Source organism: Haliotis asinina, chromosome 4 (genome assembly GCF_037392515.1).
Source record: "Haliotis asinina isolate JCU_RB_2024 chromosome 4, JCU_Hal_asi_v2, whole genome shotgun sequence".
Taxonomy (NCBI): domain Eukaryota; kingdom Metazoa; phylum Mollusca; class Gastropoda; order Lepetellida; family Haliotidae; genus Haliotis; species Haliotis asinina.
The window spans coordinates 21,079,067-21,097,965 of NC_090283.1; the positions used below are offsets into that span (position 1 = coordinate 21,079,067).

Genomic DNA, 18,899 nt, shown 5'->3' on the forward strand with positions numbered 1-18,899 from the left:
CCGGTGGTCGGTGGGATGTCTACTTCATGCGGTGGGGTAGAGTAGTGGTTAAAGCTTTCGCTCGTCACGTCGAAGATCCATGTTCGATTCACCTCTCACTCACTCGCCTACCCACCCAAACACCGACCCATGCTCCAACCCTCCCACACACTCACTCATCCAAATCGACGAAGTCGCTTTTGCGGAACTCTTCCCCCTAATACTCCATGCCAGGACACTGACGTTAGAATGGGCATGGTACAGGACTTGCTGAATGCGAAGTAGCTCCTTTATACTGGAACAACTCCTCTGTCAGTCCATAATCGAAAGCATGTGACATAAAAGGACTTCTTTGATGCACGGACACTCTGACAAATTAGGAGATAAACATCATGTGCTGGCCAATTTCCGGGTGTTATTGAGTATTTGGAGCACGGGAATACATTTGGAAGCGACGACGTGAGCCAACACATGATGTTTATCGACATTGTAAACGAAAATGTAAACCAAAGGGTTTTAGAGTGTCTGCACTCGTTTACATCGAGTACGGGTACAGCAGTGAAGTGTCATCAGCTGGCCGGTTCAGTTGGTTCCCACGATAGCATCTGGAGAATTGGTGACATCATTCTGACGTACGTAACAATATGATTTGAATGACGTCACAATGTGATTTGAATGACGTCACCACTGTTGATGACACAACAAAACAATTGTTTGCGATGTATCTACGTGTAAATAGACAGAGAATCGTCTTGCAGTTTCCGGGAATCAAACACCATTTGATCCAGTCTAAGTAAACTTATCCTCAGTACTTTTCGTTACACTCCACTACTGAGTCTAACAAAACCTTATAGAAGGTCGCGTCAGGTAACCAATCAGAACACAGCTTACCAAATCGCGAAAGTGCACATTCGCACATACCTTTTGAACTTTTTATCTCGAAAAGGTTCGTACCCGAACGATTCCGAATGCTATTTACGCTCGCTTCCAGGTGATACACAGGGTGTACGTACAACCATGACAACGGTGAGTTAACAGGCGCTGAAAATAGTGTTTTTGGCAATATTCAATGATGTCATCTTGCGGAAATATTACCTAATGGTAACCATGTCAACAGAGACCCCAAAGCGTATATATTGCAGGTCAAATAACTGTGTTATATGCGGATTTTTGTTTCTGGAAAGATATGTGTTAATGACCTGAATATTTTGAAAGTCCCTCTGATCCCTAAATAGTAGCCGTTGTCTGATTGGTTAAATCTATTTTACCGTCTCACGTTTGATTGGACGGTCCTTGGCCGCTCAAAGGTTCCCTGACGCGACATTCTACCAGGTTTTGTTAGACTCAGTGGTGGAGTGTAACAAAATATAGTGAGAATAAGTTTACTTAGACTGCCATTTGATCATGTTTTTCAACCAATCAGATTGCAGAACACAGTGACGTTTGGTTTACAATTCCTCTTAACCACTACTAAATGAAATCTGTGTGTGCTCTCTATCATGCCACGTCATGACACTGTCTGCACCGAATCTGTCGACGTGTCGTATGCAGTCTCCGACTGTAAACACGATGTCTTCCATGTCGCCGGTGAAGTAGAAATCGTCATCGCTGAACCAGACTCACCGACAGCTTTTAAGGTTACAACAGTTCCGGACTCTACTCCATCACCGCAAGCGATAGCGCGGCTTGGATTCTTCCAAAACAAAGGGAACAACTGACCTTCTTGGCCACTTCACGCAATGGAATCCAGACAGTTTGGTGGGAAATTTGTCTCAGACCAGAGATGCGTTGTGCATGTATGTAAAGGTCCTGGGTTTTGGTGGTAGCTCCTGGACGGTCGCTTTTTGAGCGATCTTGACCGGAATTGGTCGGTAGGAAACGACCTCAAAGGCGAGATACGGTGCTCTAGTGAACGCTGAAACGCCTGGCAACTACAGACTGCAACCTCAGCTTCACGGCGGCCTGTGGTGATGGGTCGATTGGTGGCACTTAGTGGTAACATAATGATTTCCTAGTTTCTAGGCCCAAATGAATAACAAAATTAAACACAACTTGTGTCTTTTCAAAGTGATCTATACCGCAAGCTTACATGCACGAGCATTTTGCTTTGCATGTTTTGTTTTGTTTTAATTTTATATATTTATTTGTTTGTTTTTGTTTTTTGTTTTATTTTGTTTTGTTTTGTTTATATTTGTTGTTGTTGTTTTGGGGTGACGTTTTGGCGAATAGTTCTGCAAACGCTTCTAAAACAAAGAGAAAAGTTAAAACTGCCGCGCTGAATTTGTTTTCAGTCACACAAAGATGACGTTTTTGGAAAGATACGGTAATATTTGTATTGTTTCAGTCGCAGATACATGAGTCTAATATTGTCAAAATCACCTGTGCGTTTCTTTTTCTAGAGAGTGTATTTTAACCCCCGATAAATCCATAATAGTGGGTAATACAGGAAGGTAACCGTGGCAACGTACAGAAGCACCCGATAACGCTGTTGCAGTATCTCACCCAGGGAATACTTCCGTAGTTCTACTTCCTACCACAGTGAAAGACGTGTTTCACAATGTGAATACAGTTGCTTATAGATCACTGACTGGGTCATTTGTTTTCAAATTCACATAATAGACGTAATTCTTAAACATACTTTTAATATTTTCATGACGCATATTTTTTATTAGGTTTTGCATGCCAAGCCCGTTGATGAAACGTTTGGTGAAACGTTTTTTCACAACCAGTGTCATAGGTAATACATGAGTATTGGTAATACATAAGTCGAACATTGTGTCGAACGGATAGCGTCAACGTTTTGCTGTTCTGTCGATCATCGGTTAACTCGAGTCCCCGCAACTTCTGCACAAAGTACGTTTGTGCATACAAGAGAAACATCGTAGTTTCGAATATTTATGTAGCGAACTTTCGATTGTCTCAAATTACATTTCCTTACTGAGAGAGTGTTCAATATTTGGTTGTGGCGATACTCGGAAAGCGCAAAGTATTTACGTTACACCCTTCACCGGCGGCCCGATGCTTGCTGGTTACATGGCGGGCTTACAAGTTTATTATATAGCCATCTGTGTGGGCAATACATTTTCCAAGTGTATATATTTGACAATGTCACTATCTACGGGAAATATTTCGAAACGAATTTACAATTGTGGTCACTACATAATGTCTGTATCATGATCAATCAAACTGTTACTTCCACTGATCAACCCACCCATGTATCTAACACTACACGTGACTGGTCAAGAGAATGCTTTCAGCCAGTGAATAATATCGTTCTTATCTGATGACAGTGACACTAAATGACATAACAGTGACCATGTGGGCTTCCTGTCTTTTTGTAGGAGTTTCAAACACTGTTAACTGTGCTTTTCTCTGCACGGAGTGGGTGGTGGCGTGGCAGAGTGGTTAAAGCATCTCTTTCTTCGTCGCGCTGAAGAACCGGGTTCGATTCCCCACACAGTTACATTGTGTGAAACCCTTTTTATAGTACATTACAATATCAGGAACGTTCCATAAAAATCTGATTGTAACTGTCATTGTATGAAATAGCGTCTGCCGATCGGCCCGCTGCTGCTAGTTACATGGCGGGCTTACAACTTTATTTTATAGCCGGCACTGTGTGCCAATACATTTTCCAAGGATATATTATTATTTGATCATGCCATTGAATCCGGGAAATATTTCGAAACTATTTTACAATCATGGAAAGTAGATGATGTCTGTATAGTTCATGATCAATCAAACTGTAACTTCCACAGACCAACTTGTCATTTATCTAACACTAAATGTGACTGGTCTAGAGAATGCTTTCAGCCAATGAATAATGCCATTCTTTTCTGATGACAGTGACACTAAATGAATTAACAGTTGAAGCGTCCGCTCGAAGACCCGGGTTCTATTCCACACATGGATACAAGGTGTAAAGCTCATATCTTGATCTGATGTTGCTAGAAATATGGCGTAAAACCATACTCACTTACCCTAGAATGTCAATCAAACCATTCGGGAGGTGCATTCAAATTAACATATGTGTTTCTATTTCCTAAATCGCAATTCAGTTTTTTCAACTCAGTCTCAAACACATTGTTTACTTTACAGATCCTGGCAACGATGGCAATGCGGTTCTCATTTCTGATTCAGCTGTCAATCAAGATTTGCTTTGTGTGTGCCTCCTCCAATATCTGCAGCCCATGTGAATGTTCTTCCTTATCTCAAGAAGGGTGCATCTTCATGGACTGTTCCAGTAGGAATTTGAGCAAGCTTCCTGCATTTATACCAAATTCCACATGCAGGCTGAACCTTCAAAACAACCTGATTGAAACCCTCGTCAACGACAGCTTCAAGGAACTGAAGAACATAACGTCTCTGGACGTATCCTTTAACTCTATGTTCGAATTACAAGGAACCTCCTTTGCTGGTCTTTCAAAGCTTGAATACCTGGATCTGTCCAGCAACAACATCTCATTTAATGCAACGGCTGAGACGGTGTTTTCCCCACTGCAACGTTTGAGGAGTCTAAACATCAGCAACAATACATATCCCATGTACCCTCGTGAGCTGCTTGGGTCGCTTGGATCACTCCACAGTCTCACAATGGACGGTTTCCGAGGACCTGTCGTCACGGAATGGCAAGAATTACCTAATTTAAGATATCTGTCTCTGTCTGGTTTTAACGGAAGGTGTATGATTCGTCACATGGCTAACAAGACGTTTCTCCATCTTCCAATGATACAGGTGTTGAACTTGTCCAACTGCGGAATATATACAACTGAACCTGGCACCTTTCAGATCCTGAAACGTCTACACACATTAGATTTGTCAAACAATACCCGTTTGAAAATTAAAGGACTAATTAATGTTACATATGGGCTCGACAAAACTAATATCAAGAAGCTTGTGATCAATCAAATAGTCAAAAGAAAATCCGTTGGAGTTACTGTAGGTCAGACACAGGTACAACAGCTCCAGAATTCATCCCTTGAAGAGATAGAAGCAAATAACAATAACATTGAATTGTTTGATGAAGATATCTTCCGTGTTCTACCAAAGTCGCTAAAAAGGATCACTATGAGAAACAACCGACTTCATTCTGGAGAGTACTTCAAGAATATAGGTATTCTCGCTAGTCTGGAATTCCTGGATTTAAGTACCGACCACGTCACTCATTGTTTGCGATTTGGAGTCACATTCTCTGAAAGAAAACGACGCTCGTTTGATCTGCGCCAGAGAGAAAATAGTTTGAGAACTACCGAAATTAGCACTCATCAGCGTAATAGCAAGCCGTACTTCAACAAAGACGCCGTAACCGAATTCAGAATTCCCCCCAAACTGAGAACATTAAAATACGCTAATTCACTGTTAGAATATTACATATCAGAAATGCATTTCGCTGAAAATAATTTGAGTTATATTGATTTGTCATCTAACATTCTCACCAGGTGGTTGGGCCCTATATATGGTTTAGAAAAAGTCACTCACCTAAACCTGTCTAACAACAAAGCTGATTTTGTTGGTCGTTCCTTCTTTCCTAGTTTCAGATCTTTGATAACATTAGATATTTCCAGAAATTATCTCGGATTCGATCGTCAAAAGAACATGTCTTACTTTAGAAATCTAACCAGTTTAAAATTCTTAAATATGTCAAAGAACAACATCCATCTTCTGAAGTCCATCTTCATGGAAGATCTTCATTCACTTGAACATTTAGATGTATCTTTTAACAACATTCACTACGTGGATTTGAAGGTAAGCCTTTTCCCACATTTGGGCCATTTTAATCTTGCGAATAATTATCTTTTATGGATAGGAAAAAAGGAGAGATTGCAAATGAATGAATTAGCAGAAAAGCATAAGGTTGTTGTAGATTTGTCGGGGAACATGATGTCATGTGATTGTGACAACATCGTCTTTCTTTCTTGGCTAATGCATTCCAGGATCACATTCCAGGATTTGCAGAATTACACATGCATTTTCGATTCCGGATACGTAATAAAATTTACGGATATTGAAAATGCATTAGAGCATTTGGAAGAAACTTGTCGCTTGTATCTTCCTCTAGTACTTGTAACCCTGACGGCAGTGATGTTGTTCACTTCCGTTGTTCTGTCGGGTATTTGTTACCGGTACAGATGGAACCTGATCTATTTCTTCTACGCGACGAAGCTGAAGCATAAGAGAAATACACGTACTGGAGACGACAGTTACGACTTCGACGCATACGTTTCCTATGCAGATGTAGACTTTGACTTCGTCAGAAATATGGTGAACAAAATGGAGAACCTGCTTGGGACAAGACTCTACATCCGGGACAGGGATTCCATTCCAGGTGCTCCAATAGCTGAGAACATCATCGACGGCATACGACGGAGTAGGAGGACGGTGTTGGTGCTGTCCAGGGCCTTCCTGAGAAAGAAATGGTGCAGGAATGAGTTACACATGGCCAACATGGAGAGTGTGTCCACTCGTAGGTCAGTCATGATCATCATCATGCTAGAGGACCTGCCAAGACAACACATTCCACCTGAGATTCTGTATGATGTTCAAAATGGCAGTTTTGTTGATTACCCACAGGAGGAGGCGGAGATGGATCAGTTCTGGAGAAATTTACAAGTGGCAGTTGAGGTTTAAATAAAAAAGACCAAACTTATTTCCATGGTGTGACCAGAAAGGATATTCCGTCTGAGATTCTGTACGATGTTCAGAATGGCCATTTTGTTGATCACCCACGGGAGGCGGGGTGGATCAGTTCTGGAGAAATTTACAAGTGGCAGTTGAGGTTTAAATAAAAAAGACCAAACTTATTTCCATGGTGTGACCAGAAAGGATATTCCGTCTGAGATTCTGTACGATGTTCAGAATGGCCATTTTGTTGATCACCCACGGGAGGCGGGGTGGATCAGTTCTGGAGAAATTTACAAGTGGCAGTTGAGGTTTAAATAAAAAAGACCAAACTTATTTTCATGGTGTGGCCAGAAAAGATATTCCGTCTGAGATTCTGTACGATGTTCAGAATGGCCATTTTGTTGATCACCCACGGGAGGCGGGGTGGATCAGTTCTGGAGAAATTTACAAGTGGCAGTTGAGGTTTAAATAAAAAAGACCAAACTTATTTTCATGGTGTGGCCAGAAAGGATATTCCGTCTGAGATTCTGTACGATGTTCAGAATGGCCATTTTGTTGATCACCCACGGGAGAGCCTGGATGTGACATTGACATGTGAAGGAAAACGACTGTACCAAACGTTTGTCATAGTCTTAAAATCATTCATATCAATACCGCAACCATCCTCGATATCTCCAGGGTATATGTTCCGATGTGTCCACTATACACTGGATTCATCTACGGATAACTTTATTACCTCCCTTAGCTGGCTTTATATCCAATCAGGTGTATACGCTGGGAAGCTAGGCGAACCAATCACAACTCACTTTCGCTTTTTAAATTATCTAACCGATTACACTTGGCAACACGAACCATGCACAGATTCTCAGAAAGAGACACGTATATACACATTGACTATGCCATATGATAGACAATTATTTCATTACATAGTATGAGCAGGTGTACATGGTGGTAAATATCCTCGGGTAACCTGACGTAAATACCGGCTCATGCGAATATTGGCAACGCTACGTCTGTCATCTGGTTAAGCCTTTGCCTCATTGAAATAATACAGCATTTAAAATACATGCATATGTAAATACATCAGTAACGCTAGAATGTCTTAACTGTAGGTACTAACAGTTCCGTATGATATACATTAGCTAGTATAAGATAATACATCCCTGTCTAGTACTATACACAATTTACTTTGTAAACGTATTACCTTACAGTGGAAGCTGTCAAAACCGGCATCTGCCCAATCCGACAAGTTGTCAACACCGGCATAAAATCTCAGTCCCATCCATAGTTTACCATCAACTTTACAATCCATCACTTTGTCTATTTCTTCAGTCCCAAAGAGTTCCGGTTTAGACAGCTCCCATTGTATTTGCTCTAATAATTAGTGATGCAGAAAAAAATCATTTAAGTCTGCAAAAGTAATCGTACAACTTTCGCCTAAATAACAATATCACTGTTGTGTTGCTAGTGTTATATTTAATTGTTCGACATCTCAAACCAGATATTTAAACTCTGCCTTTTCAGTCGTGGAACTTTCGACGAAGTACAGGTTGTTCAGCTTGACCTGATCAAGTGAGTACTAACACATTGCGTGACCGTGTCACTACTGGTTGGGTCTATTATTGTGGAGGGGTGCGCCCTTGTCAGGTGATTGCCGAACAGCCGATGTGATGTCTGAACAGCCGAGACAAGGTCGCCGTTTGACATCTCAGTGTTGAGAAATCGTCAGCAATGTTCTTTCTTTAAACAGTTAGGTTTAATGTTTCCTATTCGGGTTTTTTTGGCAGCGAGCAGCAGCAGTGAATCGGTTTCAGAAAGCTAGATAGCTAGATAGCTTATGATTGTAAAAACAATTCAGTTAAAGTATGAACTGATTGGGGTTTTTTTTCTCAGAAAAGTTGTTTTCCGGTACAGGTTCTAAAACGAATCCAAGTATGCATGTTTCGCTAGAACGCAACAATGACATCAATCTATGTCTTAAAAGGCGACTAACGGGATTGGGTGGTCAGGCTCGCTGACTTGGTTGACACATATGTCATCAATTCCCAATTGCGCAGATCGATGCTCATGTCGTTGATCACTGGATTGTCTGGTCCAGACTCTATTATTCACAGACCGCCGACGTATGGCTGGAATATTGCGGTCATGCATGTGTAGACTAGTTCAGGCCAAGCTGAACAAGCTGTAAAAATACCATTGTTGTGTTGCTGATGTTATATTTAATTGTTAGACATATCTAATGTGTACACCTATTATGGTTTGAGATATCTCTCTACATGTGTAATTTCTCACTCTGCTACAAATACAGACTCAAAGGACTTAGCAGCGTTTTAATGTGATGGCCGGGGAGTCAGCTCTGCCTGGTTAACCCCCTAAGCAGCGATGAAAGATATTTATTGGGTTCATGAAGAGCAGTCCCCATTGCCATTACTAAAACCATTGGTTATATGAAAAGACCACTGGTGTCTTTATGTAACTATTTCTGCACTTGCGTTGACTAAACAACAATTACACATACTCTATTCGAGTCTGACCACCCGATCCCGCTTGTCGCCTTTTACGACAAGCGTGAGTTAGTGAAGAATCAGTTCAAACCTGCATCTTCGCAAATGGTAAATAGGCAGAACAGACATGTGCTTCAAGTGACATCTTTAATTAGCCAGGGATTTACACACATGCGCGCGCGCACGCACGCACGCACGCACGCACGCACGCACACGCTCTCTTTAGTATGGTGGGCGTATTCAAATCATCCTCAGACCTACAGAAATAGAAGGGTACATTCTTCCTGTTACTATCAGTCGATCAGTTGATGAGCAGGAAAAGTGTAGTGATGTTTTGCTTCTGAGTGAGCAAAATTATCATTTGCGAGGCGAATTGTACCTTTATATGGCTGGCTGTCCATATGTTTGTTTCGGGGTAGTGTGTACTGGCACACAAAGTTACCTAAACACCAAACACGCAAAACAGAATGTTGATATTGATATTTGGAATCGTCTGTGAATTGTTCAGAACAAATCAAGGTGACCTGATGCTGAGTATTTGTGTACCAAACGAAAACAGCTTTACAACTATTAACCCACTTCATTGCCTGGGATAGCCAGGAGCGTGGGTTTCATCATTAAAACGCCCGAACTTCCACACGATCATTGCTAAAAAGGTTGGGCAAGCTATCAATACTGCAGCTTTGCATCTTGTGGAGCTTATACGAACAAACTGGTTTGCCACGGGCCTGTTCGCGATGTGCCCTTATTCATAATTTTGTATGATGGTGTTTCCTTTACGTAGCATTTAACAATATTCCAACATTCACCACGGTGGGGGGCACCAGCACACACTGCACCCATGTGGGGAATCGAACCTTGGTCTTCACCTTTAACCCTTTAACCACAAGGATACCCTATCGGCCCAAATTATACTCTTAAAAAAAGTAAGGGAATCTGAACTTTCAATTTGGATAGGAAGTGTAAACGTTTCCAAACGTTTCAAGGACAGACATCTTATGAATGCACCACCATTGCCCTCTATTACCACCCCTAAACACAATGCATGATATGCACGTGCACAACACAGTAGCCCCATACACGTGCATGGGGTCCCATTCTTGATTTTGACGTTTTTCAAGAAGGTCGAGAAATCACTCAGGACATTAATTTTGACACTCATCTTGCATCACACATTTGTTAGTGTTGGTTTCTAGTCGTTTGTTTTAAAATGAAAATCTATACACGCAAATTGCATGCCATACACCAATCATCTTTCAAACGCGACTACATTCCAAATAACTATGGTTGTTATGAAGAGCAAATAGTGATGCACTCTCAAAACAGTCAATAACATCATATCAACATTGTCTGACTCCGATAAATCTCCTAAATATTTTTAATCGTAAATAGAAAAATGAAGCTCCCCTACTTTTTTAAAGAGTATATATACAAACTACATATTTATTCATATTGCTGTAATGTTACAGAAATGACTGTCATGGCCCAAGTATGGAAATGTGGTCAGAAAGAATAGAACGTTACAAAACTACAGAGTGGTATGTAGATATCTGCTGTGTTTCAAAAATCTAAATTTAATACATTAAATGACCACAGACGAAGAAAAATGTCCGGATACCGCAATACGTTTTGTAGAATAACTTCCTTTTGGTCTACTTCTTTTGTTGACACACCATGCAAGGGAGTATGTCAGACGTACTTTTGTTGTAGTTCCTTGCAACACACGCCATGTTATTGTCCAAGGCGGTTTCCTCAACATATCACCCGTGTTCACATGTCGTTTGTTCCTGGTTACATATACCGTGTTGTGTCAGGTGTTTATTGAAAACGAAAACCAATGCGGGAGTGAGAAGGACGAAGATAGTGTTGTGTCAGGACTTGGTCAAAGATTTCACAGCGTCTGAAACAAAGGACAAAGCGTTATATTAAATACATCATTGACCTTGGAGCTTATGTTGAACTATGACAGTGCAATGACATCAATGAGTGTAGACGAGGATGACGATTTATCATATTGCATGACAATCAGAGGATTTATGTTGCAACATGACAGTCAGAGGGCTTATCATATTGCATGACAGTCAGAGGGCTTATGTTGCAAGATGACAGTCAGCAGGTTTATGGTGTTACATGACAGTCATGGGGTTTAAGGTGTAGAATGACAGTCGGGGGGTTTAAGGTGTAAAATGACAGAAGGTTTATGGTGTAACATGACAGTCGGGGGGTTTATGGTGTTACATGACAGTCAGAGGGTTTATGATGTAACAATACAGCCAGAGGGTTTATGGTGTAACATGACAATCAGAGGGTTTATGGTGTTACATGACAGTCAGAGGGTTTATGTTGTAACATGACAGTCAGAGGGTTTATTGTGTTACATGACAGTCAGAGGGTTTATTGTGTTACATGACAGTCAGGGAGTGTATGGTGTAACATGACAGTCAGGGGGTTTATTGTGTTACATGACAGTCAGAGGGTTTATGTTGTAACATGGCAGTCAGAGGGTTTACGGTGTTGCATGACACACGGAGGGCTTATGGTGTTACATGTCAGTCAGAGATAATCATATTGTATGACAGTCAGCGCATTCACCACATTGCATAACAGGGGGATTCCCAGTTTATACAAACGAACCTGCATGATGGGCACTTGCTGACAGACCACAATATGGAGTTAAGAAAAATGGCAGCATACTTCATCCGGGTATTCACACATCATAGCGTCATCGACCCATCCCGTTTCTGCTTCGCAGTCCTCTTTGGTGTGGAACAAGCAGGTGAACGCCTCCCCTTCACACGCTGTTGGGTAATAACATAATAATACATTCTCTACCAAAACAGAAACGTTAGACGCAAATTCTGATGACCTAATTCGATGTAAACGTTTGGTGGAATAAGAAGTATAGTGATGATATGTACACCGACCCACCAGTTCATATTTCACCAAAGAACACAAGGTCTGATGACGTCATGCACAATTCTGCTACGTCACATGTACAAACACATGTTTATGTCAGTGTCCTCGCTTTAAAGCAAATATACCAACATCAAACAGGCTCTAGAACGGATTACAACGTTCGAGGGTGGAGCTACCCATATTAGATCGAGCCACGACATCTCAGTGGCCTAGTGTGCATACGCACAAGCACACGCACACGCACACGTACACGCACACTCGTCATGCCATTGCACACAGACCGCAGAGAGAGAGAGAGAGAGAGTTGGGGGAGAGAGAGGGAGAGGGGAGAGAGAGAGTTGGGAGAGAGAGAGTTGGGAGAGAGTTGGAGAGAGAGAGTTGGGAGAGAGAGAGAGTTTGGAGAGAGAGAGTTGGGAGAGAGAGAGAGAGAGTTGGGAGAGAGAGAGAGAGTTGGGGGAGAGAGAGTTGGGAGAGAGGGACAGAGATTACCACTATTTGTAGTTGTAGGCGTAGTTTTTGTAGTAGTGACTCTTGTTGTCGTGGGCCTAGTGGTTGTAGTTGTAGGAGTCGTTGTGGTCGGCGTGGTAGTTGTAGTAGTAGTGGTAGTAGTTGTTGTGGTGGTCGTAGTCGTTGTAGGAGGTGTAGTCGTAGTTGTAGTAGTTGTGGTCGTAGTCGTTGTACTTGGCTCAGTAGTAGTAGTGGTCGTTGTAGTTGGTGTAGTTGTAGTAGTTGTAGTTGTGGTCGTAGTCGTTGTAGGAGGTGTAGTAGTAGTTGTGGTCGTAGTCGTTGTAGTTGGCTCAGTAGTAGTAGTGGTCGTTGTAGTTGGTGTAGTTGTGGTAGTAGTTGTAGTTGTTGTAGTTGGCTCAGTAGTAGTAGTGGTCGTTGTAGGAGGTGTAGTTGTGGTAGTAGTTGTAGTTGTTGTAGTTGGCTCAGTAGTAGTAGTGGTCGTTGTAGTTGGTGTAGTTGTGGTAGTAGTTGTAGTTGTTGTAGTTGGCTCAGTAGTAGTAGTGGTAGTTGTAGTTTGTGCAGTTGTAGTCGTGGTTGTTGTAGTTGGTCCTGAATATTACAAACATATGAGATATTCAGTTATCTCTCACAAAGTTGATTGAATACAAGCGACTTCAGAATCAGGAGAGAGAGAGAGAGAGATAGAGAGAGAGAGAGATTACCTTTTTTTGTTGTAGTTGTAGGCGTAGCTTTTGTAGTAGTGACCCTTGTTGTCGTGGGCCTAGCGGTTGTAGTAATCGTTGTGGTCGGCGTGGTAGGCGTAGTAGTAGTAGTTGTAGTTGTGGTCGTAGTTGGCTCAGTAGTAGTTGTAGTTGTAGTCGTGGTTGTTGTAGTTGGTCCTGAATATTCCAAACACATGAAATATTCAGTTATCTCTCACAAAGTTAACTGAATACACGCGACGTCATTATCAGCTATTGCAATTAAAGCATCGTTTGTCTTAATCATTATCCGACTTCCCTTTATCATCTCAAACAAACATTACACGAATTTGATGTCTCAGATTCGGACCATTACCCGACCCTATATTCCCTTTCTTTCACCGTCACTCGAATTTGCTTTCACCCACTTTTTCACAATTACCCGACTCTGCTTTTCCTTTCTTTCACCATTACTCGACCTTCTTCTCGCATACTTTTTACAAGTTTTTACTTTTTACCCGATTTTGTTTGCCATATTTTTTACCACTACTCGATTATGCTTTCCCTTGCTTTTACCACTCGACTTTGTTTTCCCATTTTATAATTACTTTTCACATGCTCTTACCATTACATTTTCACCATTACACATTTCACTGTGGCAGACATGGACACACGGGCAGTCTTGATAATTATTGCACGTGAGGAATTTTGAAAGTATATGACAATCATTATTAAACGTTCTGGGTTCTGGGACCCGGGCACATTGTTTGAGGAGGGAACGTTAAACCATAAGAGTATGAAATCGCCCGTAAAAGGTTCATATGACCATATAGATTCAGATGCTTTCACTTCACTTACGGGCTGTCGTTGTAGTCAAGCAGTAAAGCTTGCGAAGTTGACATAGCCAGTAGCCGTTGCTGATGTTACCCCTTGAAGACGTTATCCTAAATGAGCTAGAAATGAAAATGTAAATACACAAATATAATTAAAATTATATTATAAGTTCAAAATTCGTTCATAATTCAGGATAAATGTTTTTTTCGGGATTTGCTCCATTGACAAAAGAAGTTGAACTGGAACTCTTGGTTGAAGTTATCTCTAATACGATATCAAAGAAATGCGTGTACCTAATCGTCCATGAGTGATTTCAGGAATTATTTTTTTCTTATTTTGCTGCTCAACAGAACCAGACACAGGTGATGGCGGTGCCCCTTAAGTACCCTAAATGCTCGTTTGTATGTTGTTTAACGTAACAATTAGCCAAACTGCAGCTATATGGCGGCGGTCTGTAAATAATCGAAGCTGGGCCAGACAATCCAGTGGTCAACAGCATGAGTATCAATCTGCGCAACTGGGAATCGATAGCGGGTGTCAACCAAACCATCCAGACTGACCACTCGACCCCGTTAGTCACCGCTTAGAACAAGCATGGGTTACTGTGTACCAGTATTCGAACCTGGTTCTTCACGGATCTGTGTTGTGGAGACAGGAAAGGGTTCTTCTGCTTAAAAGCAAAGAAAGGTTTGGGACAAAATAGCCTTAAACCCATATGCACGGTAGTGAAACAGCAATACTAACACCATGCTCAAATAGAATTCGAGGTTATAACTCACGAACACCGAATCCTGGTAAGTAAACGAAACATAACTCAACAAACCCCGACACCTGAGATCACACCTGATATATACATCAAGGACCATATTGATGAAACACATGAGATAAACGAGATTCCTGAAATTGGGTTTTATCATAAGAGGGGCAATGGGGTAGCCCAGATGTAGAAGTGTTTTCTCTTCACATCACAACCTAGGTTCGATTCCCTGCCTGGGTATACTGGATGAAACCATATCTGTATTCGATTTCTCAAAACAAACTTAAGTCTGAGTTTTTGCACAAATTTGAGAAAACGCAGGAACATGCATTTTCTAGAATGAACAGAAATCAGTATCGAACTCAAACTTAGTAGACAGTCTGAGTTTTGTGGACGGATTTCTTTAAAAAAATGCAGCTGAGTTAAAATTCAGCTGTTTCAAATTGTCAAACTCAGTTTGGTATTTGCGTGATAACTTAGGTTTGTCTCCAGAAACTGGGGCCTGGTCTTGCCCTCGTTACAATGCTGAAACATTGCTGAAAGCGACACAAAACTATACTCATCCATTCACAGTATCTGAAGAGCAAGGCAAAGGAGAACCAGTTTCATTCCACGAGATCCATTATACGCTATGAATATCTCTGTTACATTTCCAATGAATTACATAAATGTTTAAATAGAAAGACTACGGAATTCCATGCTCTTGCATGAATAAGTATGGAAACAGCAGTGATTACGATTCATATTTTCAGCATATGTTGTCAAGTATCTAACTTTGCCCTACATATACGTGCTTGCGATATCGGCTCAGCACAACAGAGGCGTTTTGTCTCTGAGCCGCCCATATATTCTGTTTTTTTCTGTGTTTCTGTCTTTTTTTAACGTCATACTGCGCCACAATGTTCATTACTGATGGATTTTAGTTACTATGGAAATGCAATATTTTCATTTAGCTTGGACAATAATGTTCCACCGATAACTTAACAAAATGCGAACAAATAGATCAAAAATAGAATGCAGCCGAGAGGGTTCCACCCTCGATATCTCCAGGGTATTTATTCTGATAAGTCTCAGTTATACACTGGATGCATCTAAGCCCGATAAATTTGTTACTTCCCGCGACTGGCCTTTTATCCAATCAAAACAGGTAATTTCTCTTTTTAAATTATCCAACCGATATATATTAAAGTTTCGGACCAGTCAGTTTGTCTGTATGATTGCTCCCAAATATGAGTGGCACTGCGAACAAACCTTCGCAGTGGCTTAGCTGATTGGCTACTGTGAGAATGTGGAGCCAGCAAAGGGAGGTAATAAAATTCGTGAGCAGTAGATGCATCCATGGTATGGTGGAGATTCATCGGAACTTATACCCTCGAGATATTGAGGATGAGAGGGTTCGGGTAATCCTGACCGGTAAAGCTCATAATCGGATCCGGGCTTTTGACGCACAGGGTGACTTTTCCCTGGAAGCGCTGTACAAGAAAAGTTACCAAAACGTTCTGGAGAATGTATAGACTACCCAAATGCTGCAGCCTTCTGCAGTACCCAGAATGTCAGAAGAGTTGTGCTCCCGGTGGAGAACCCGGGCATTCTCCTGATCTGCGCCAAGAGATCAGCAGGTACCAGACCAAAGGCACCAAGAACAATGGGGAGTCTGACGACAGTGTACCTGGGTTGCAGGCGCGACATTGTAAAGAGAGGTCCGCATATTAAGCATGGTTTTCCTGAATCTTGCCAATCTCTTAGCTGTCAAATGGGACAATGGTACTAATAAATTCAGTGGTTTTATCAAAGAGAACAAGATCAGGTTTGTTAGTTGGGATTCTTCAGAGGCTGTAAGTCTAAAGCTGTCATTTTTCATGATGCCCTGGCCATATTCAGGTTCGAACCCTGTTAGGACCTCAGAGTCAAAGCTTCGGGCACGCCGAGGACGATACTGCATATTTCTACAAGATTCTGCATTTGAAATATACCCACCAACAGTATTTTCTTTCTCTTCGCTATCACATATATTACACTACACAATTAAGGGTCATATTTACTGTTGTTGGTTTTATGGAATGAAGCGCAATTTGAATATACCTACCAGATATTGAGTTGCATATCAGCATACTATCCTTTCATCAGAATTAACATATCGGCATGGACAAGCCCCGAACTTAGACCGAAAGTCACGTAATGTCACAACGTAATGTTCTTTAACGCCGTTATCAACAATATTCGAGCTACATGACAGCAGTCTGTAAATAACTGAGTATAGACCAGACAATCCAGTGATCAACAGCATGAGCATCGATGTACACAATTTGGAAACGATGGCATGTGGCAACCAACTTAGCGAACCTGACCATCCGATCCCGTTAGCCGCCGACAATCATTGGCTCCTGAAGACCAATTCTAACCCTGATCTTTGGTTGTTGATTTTTCAAATGGACTGTGGGGCACCATATACTCCCGGATACGACATTATGTTAAAAGTCACACAGGATCACAGAATGAATCAAACTATAAAGCTGATGGTTGAGCATTTACAACAATGATAATATCTGTACATATACTTGTCTACTTACACCATGCTGCACCAGTTCGGCTCGCAAAGTCTCAATTTACTTGGAATAACATGTCGGGGCTCAGATACAAACACAGAGAACGTCAACACAAGGAACACTGGACAAATCATGGTTAGTTCTGGCCGAGCATATACAGATGGAGGTGGCACAGACAAGATGTCCAGCGCTGTTCCACGGCGTATGGCTGAGATCTGTAGAACAGCTTCCTCACCACGTGGTACGCAGTATGCGCAATGGTATAAGGTATGCATGTGGTTGGATGATGATAGTATTAATGCATGTATGATTGCTGCATATTGTCGGGTGATCTGCTGACGGGGTGAAGTAGGTCGTTCGCCATCACTACTGTAAGCAGAAAACTGTGGTCAGCATAATAAACAAGCAATATATTTCTATGTGTTTGTTTCTTTTAAAGCCGGTCTCCAATATTCCAGCTATATGGCGAAGGTTTGCATGTAATCGATCTGGGCCAGACAATCCTGTGATCAACAGCATGAACATTAATCTACGCAATGTGGGTTGGCGGGTTTGTTGTTTAACGCAACGCTCCAATATTCCAGCTGTATGGCACCCGTAAAGATACGGGGTACAATCGGCCTTCAAGGTCTTGTGACCCGTGAAGATCCGGGGTACAATCGGCCTTCAAGGTCTTGTGACCCGTGAAGGTCCAGGGGTAGAATGGGCCTTCAGCAACCCATGCGTGCCATAAAAGGCGACTATGCTTGTCGTAAGAGGCGACTAACGGGATCGGGTGGTCAGGCTCGCTGACTTGGTTGACACATACCATCGGTTCCCAATGGCGCAGATCGAGGCTCATGTTGTGGATCACTGGATTGTCTGGTCCAAACTCAGTTATTTACAGACCACCGCCATATAGCTGGAATACTGCTGAGTGCGGCGTAAGACTAAACTCAACCACTAACTCACTCACTCACTCTAGCCACATGGCGAAGGTTTGTAAGTAATCGATCTGGGCCAGACAATCCAGTGATCAACAGCATGAACATCGATCTACGCAATTTGGTTTGTTGTTTTGAAAATGTTCAGAAGTCATGTGAAAACGGCGTATGAAAATTTCAAGACTTATGTTATTATCTATATTTCAAAAGGCGATACATTATTCATTTATGAACAGTTTGCTAATGAGTAGTATGTTTATCATTTTAATCGTATATTGTCAGTCAGTGCTACCTGAGCCTTGCCTTCTACTCGTCAGTTACTAATCAGTGCTACCTGAGCTTTGCCTTCTACTTGTCTATTACCAATCAGTGCTACCTGAGCCTTGCCTTCTACTCGTCTATTACCAATCAGTGCTACCTGAGCCTTGCCTTCTACATGTCTATTACCAATCAGTGCTACGCATGCCTTGACTTCTCGTTGTTATTAAAAAGTAAGCCTGCTTTCCGCGGGCATTTTCCAAGGGAAGCGGGCTTACTTTACAATAAAGCCCACGGGTCATTTTATATCCAACTTATAACCCGACCGAAGACATATACTTTAGACTTTCATGAAATTTCAATATTTGGTATTCACTGATGATATCAAATGGGATAAGACTGGCAGCCGACGC

General features: G+C 41.7%; 2 protein-coding genes across 2 annotated transcripts; one reads left to right on the top strand and one right to left on the bottom strand.

Moving 5' to 3' along the window:
• Positions 1-4,089: 4,089 nt before the first annotated feature.
• Positions 4,090-6,606, top strand: LOC137280837 (toll-like receptor 4). The gene is made up of 2 exons (XM_067812034.1): positions 4,090-4,579; positions 6,038-6,606. The coding sequence occupies exons 1-2, from the start codon at positions 4,090-4,092 to the stop codon at positions 6,604-6,606; spliced, it is 1,059 nt and encodes a 352-aa protein (XP_067668135.1).
• A 2,626-nt stretch (positions 6,607-9,232) lies between these two features.
• Positions 9,233-17,684, bottom strand: LOC137281366 (salivary glue protein Sgs-3-like). The gene is made up of 6 exons (XM_067812551.1): positions 17,330-17,684; positions 14,027-14,121; positions 13,190-13,366; positions 12,510-13,076; positions 11,739-11,902; positions 9,233-11,004 (listed from the first exon to the last, which is right to left on the bottom strand). Exons 1-5 carry the CDS (start codon positions 17,578-17,580, stop codon positions 11,778-11,780), a joined length of 1,215 nt encoding a protein of 404 aa, XP_067668652.1. The 5' UTR covers positions 17,581-17,684; the 3' UTR covers positions 9,233-11,004; positions 11,739-11,777.
• Between the last annotated feature and the right edge of the window lie 1,215 nt (positions 17,685-18,899).

Excerpts from the sequence above, each read along its gene's own strand:
- LOC137280837 (XM_067812034.1), top strand. The coding sequence starts at position 4,090 with ATGGCAATGCGGTTCTCATTTCTGATTCAGCTGTCAATCAAGATTTGC. Across the intron at positions 4,580-6,037 it reads CCACAGTCTCACAATGGACG|TACTTGTAACCCTGACGGCA; the intron begins GTTTCCGAGGAC and ends ATCTTCCTCTAG.
- LOC137281366 (XM_067812551.1), bottom strand. The coding sequence starts at position 17,580 with ATGCATACCTTATACCATTGCGCATACTGCGTACCACGTGGTGAGGAA. Across the intron at positions 14,122-17,329 it reads CCGAACTGGTGCAGCATGGT|CTCATTTAGGATAACGTCTT; the intron begins GTAAGTAGACAA and ends TTTCATTTCTAG. Across the intron at positions 13,367-14,026 it reads CTTGACTACAACGACAGCCC|GACCAACTACAACAACCACG; the intron begins GTAAGTGAAGTG and ends TGGAATATTCAG.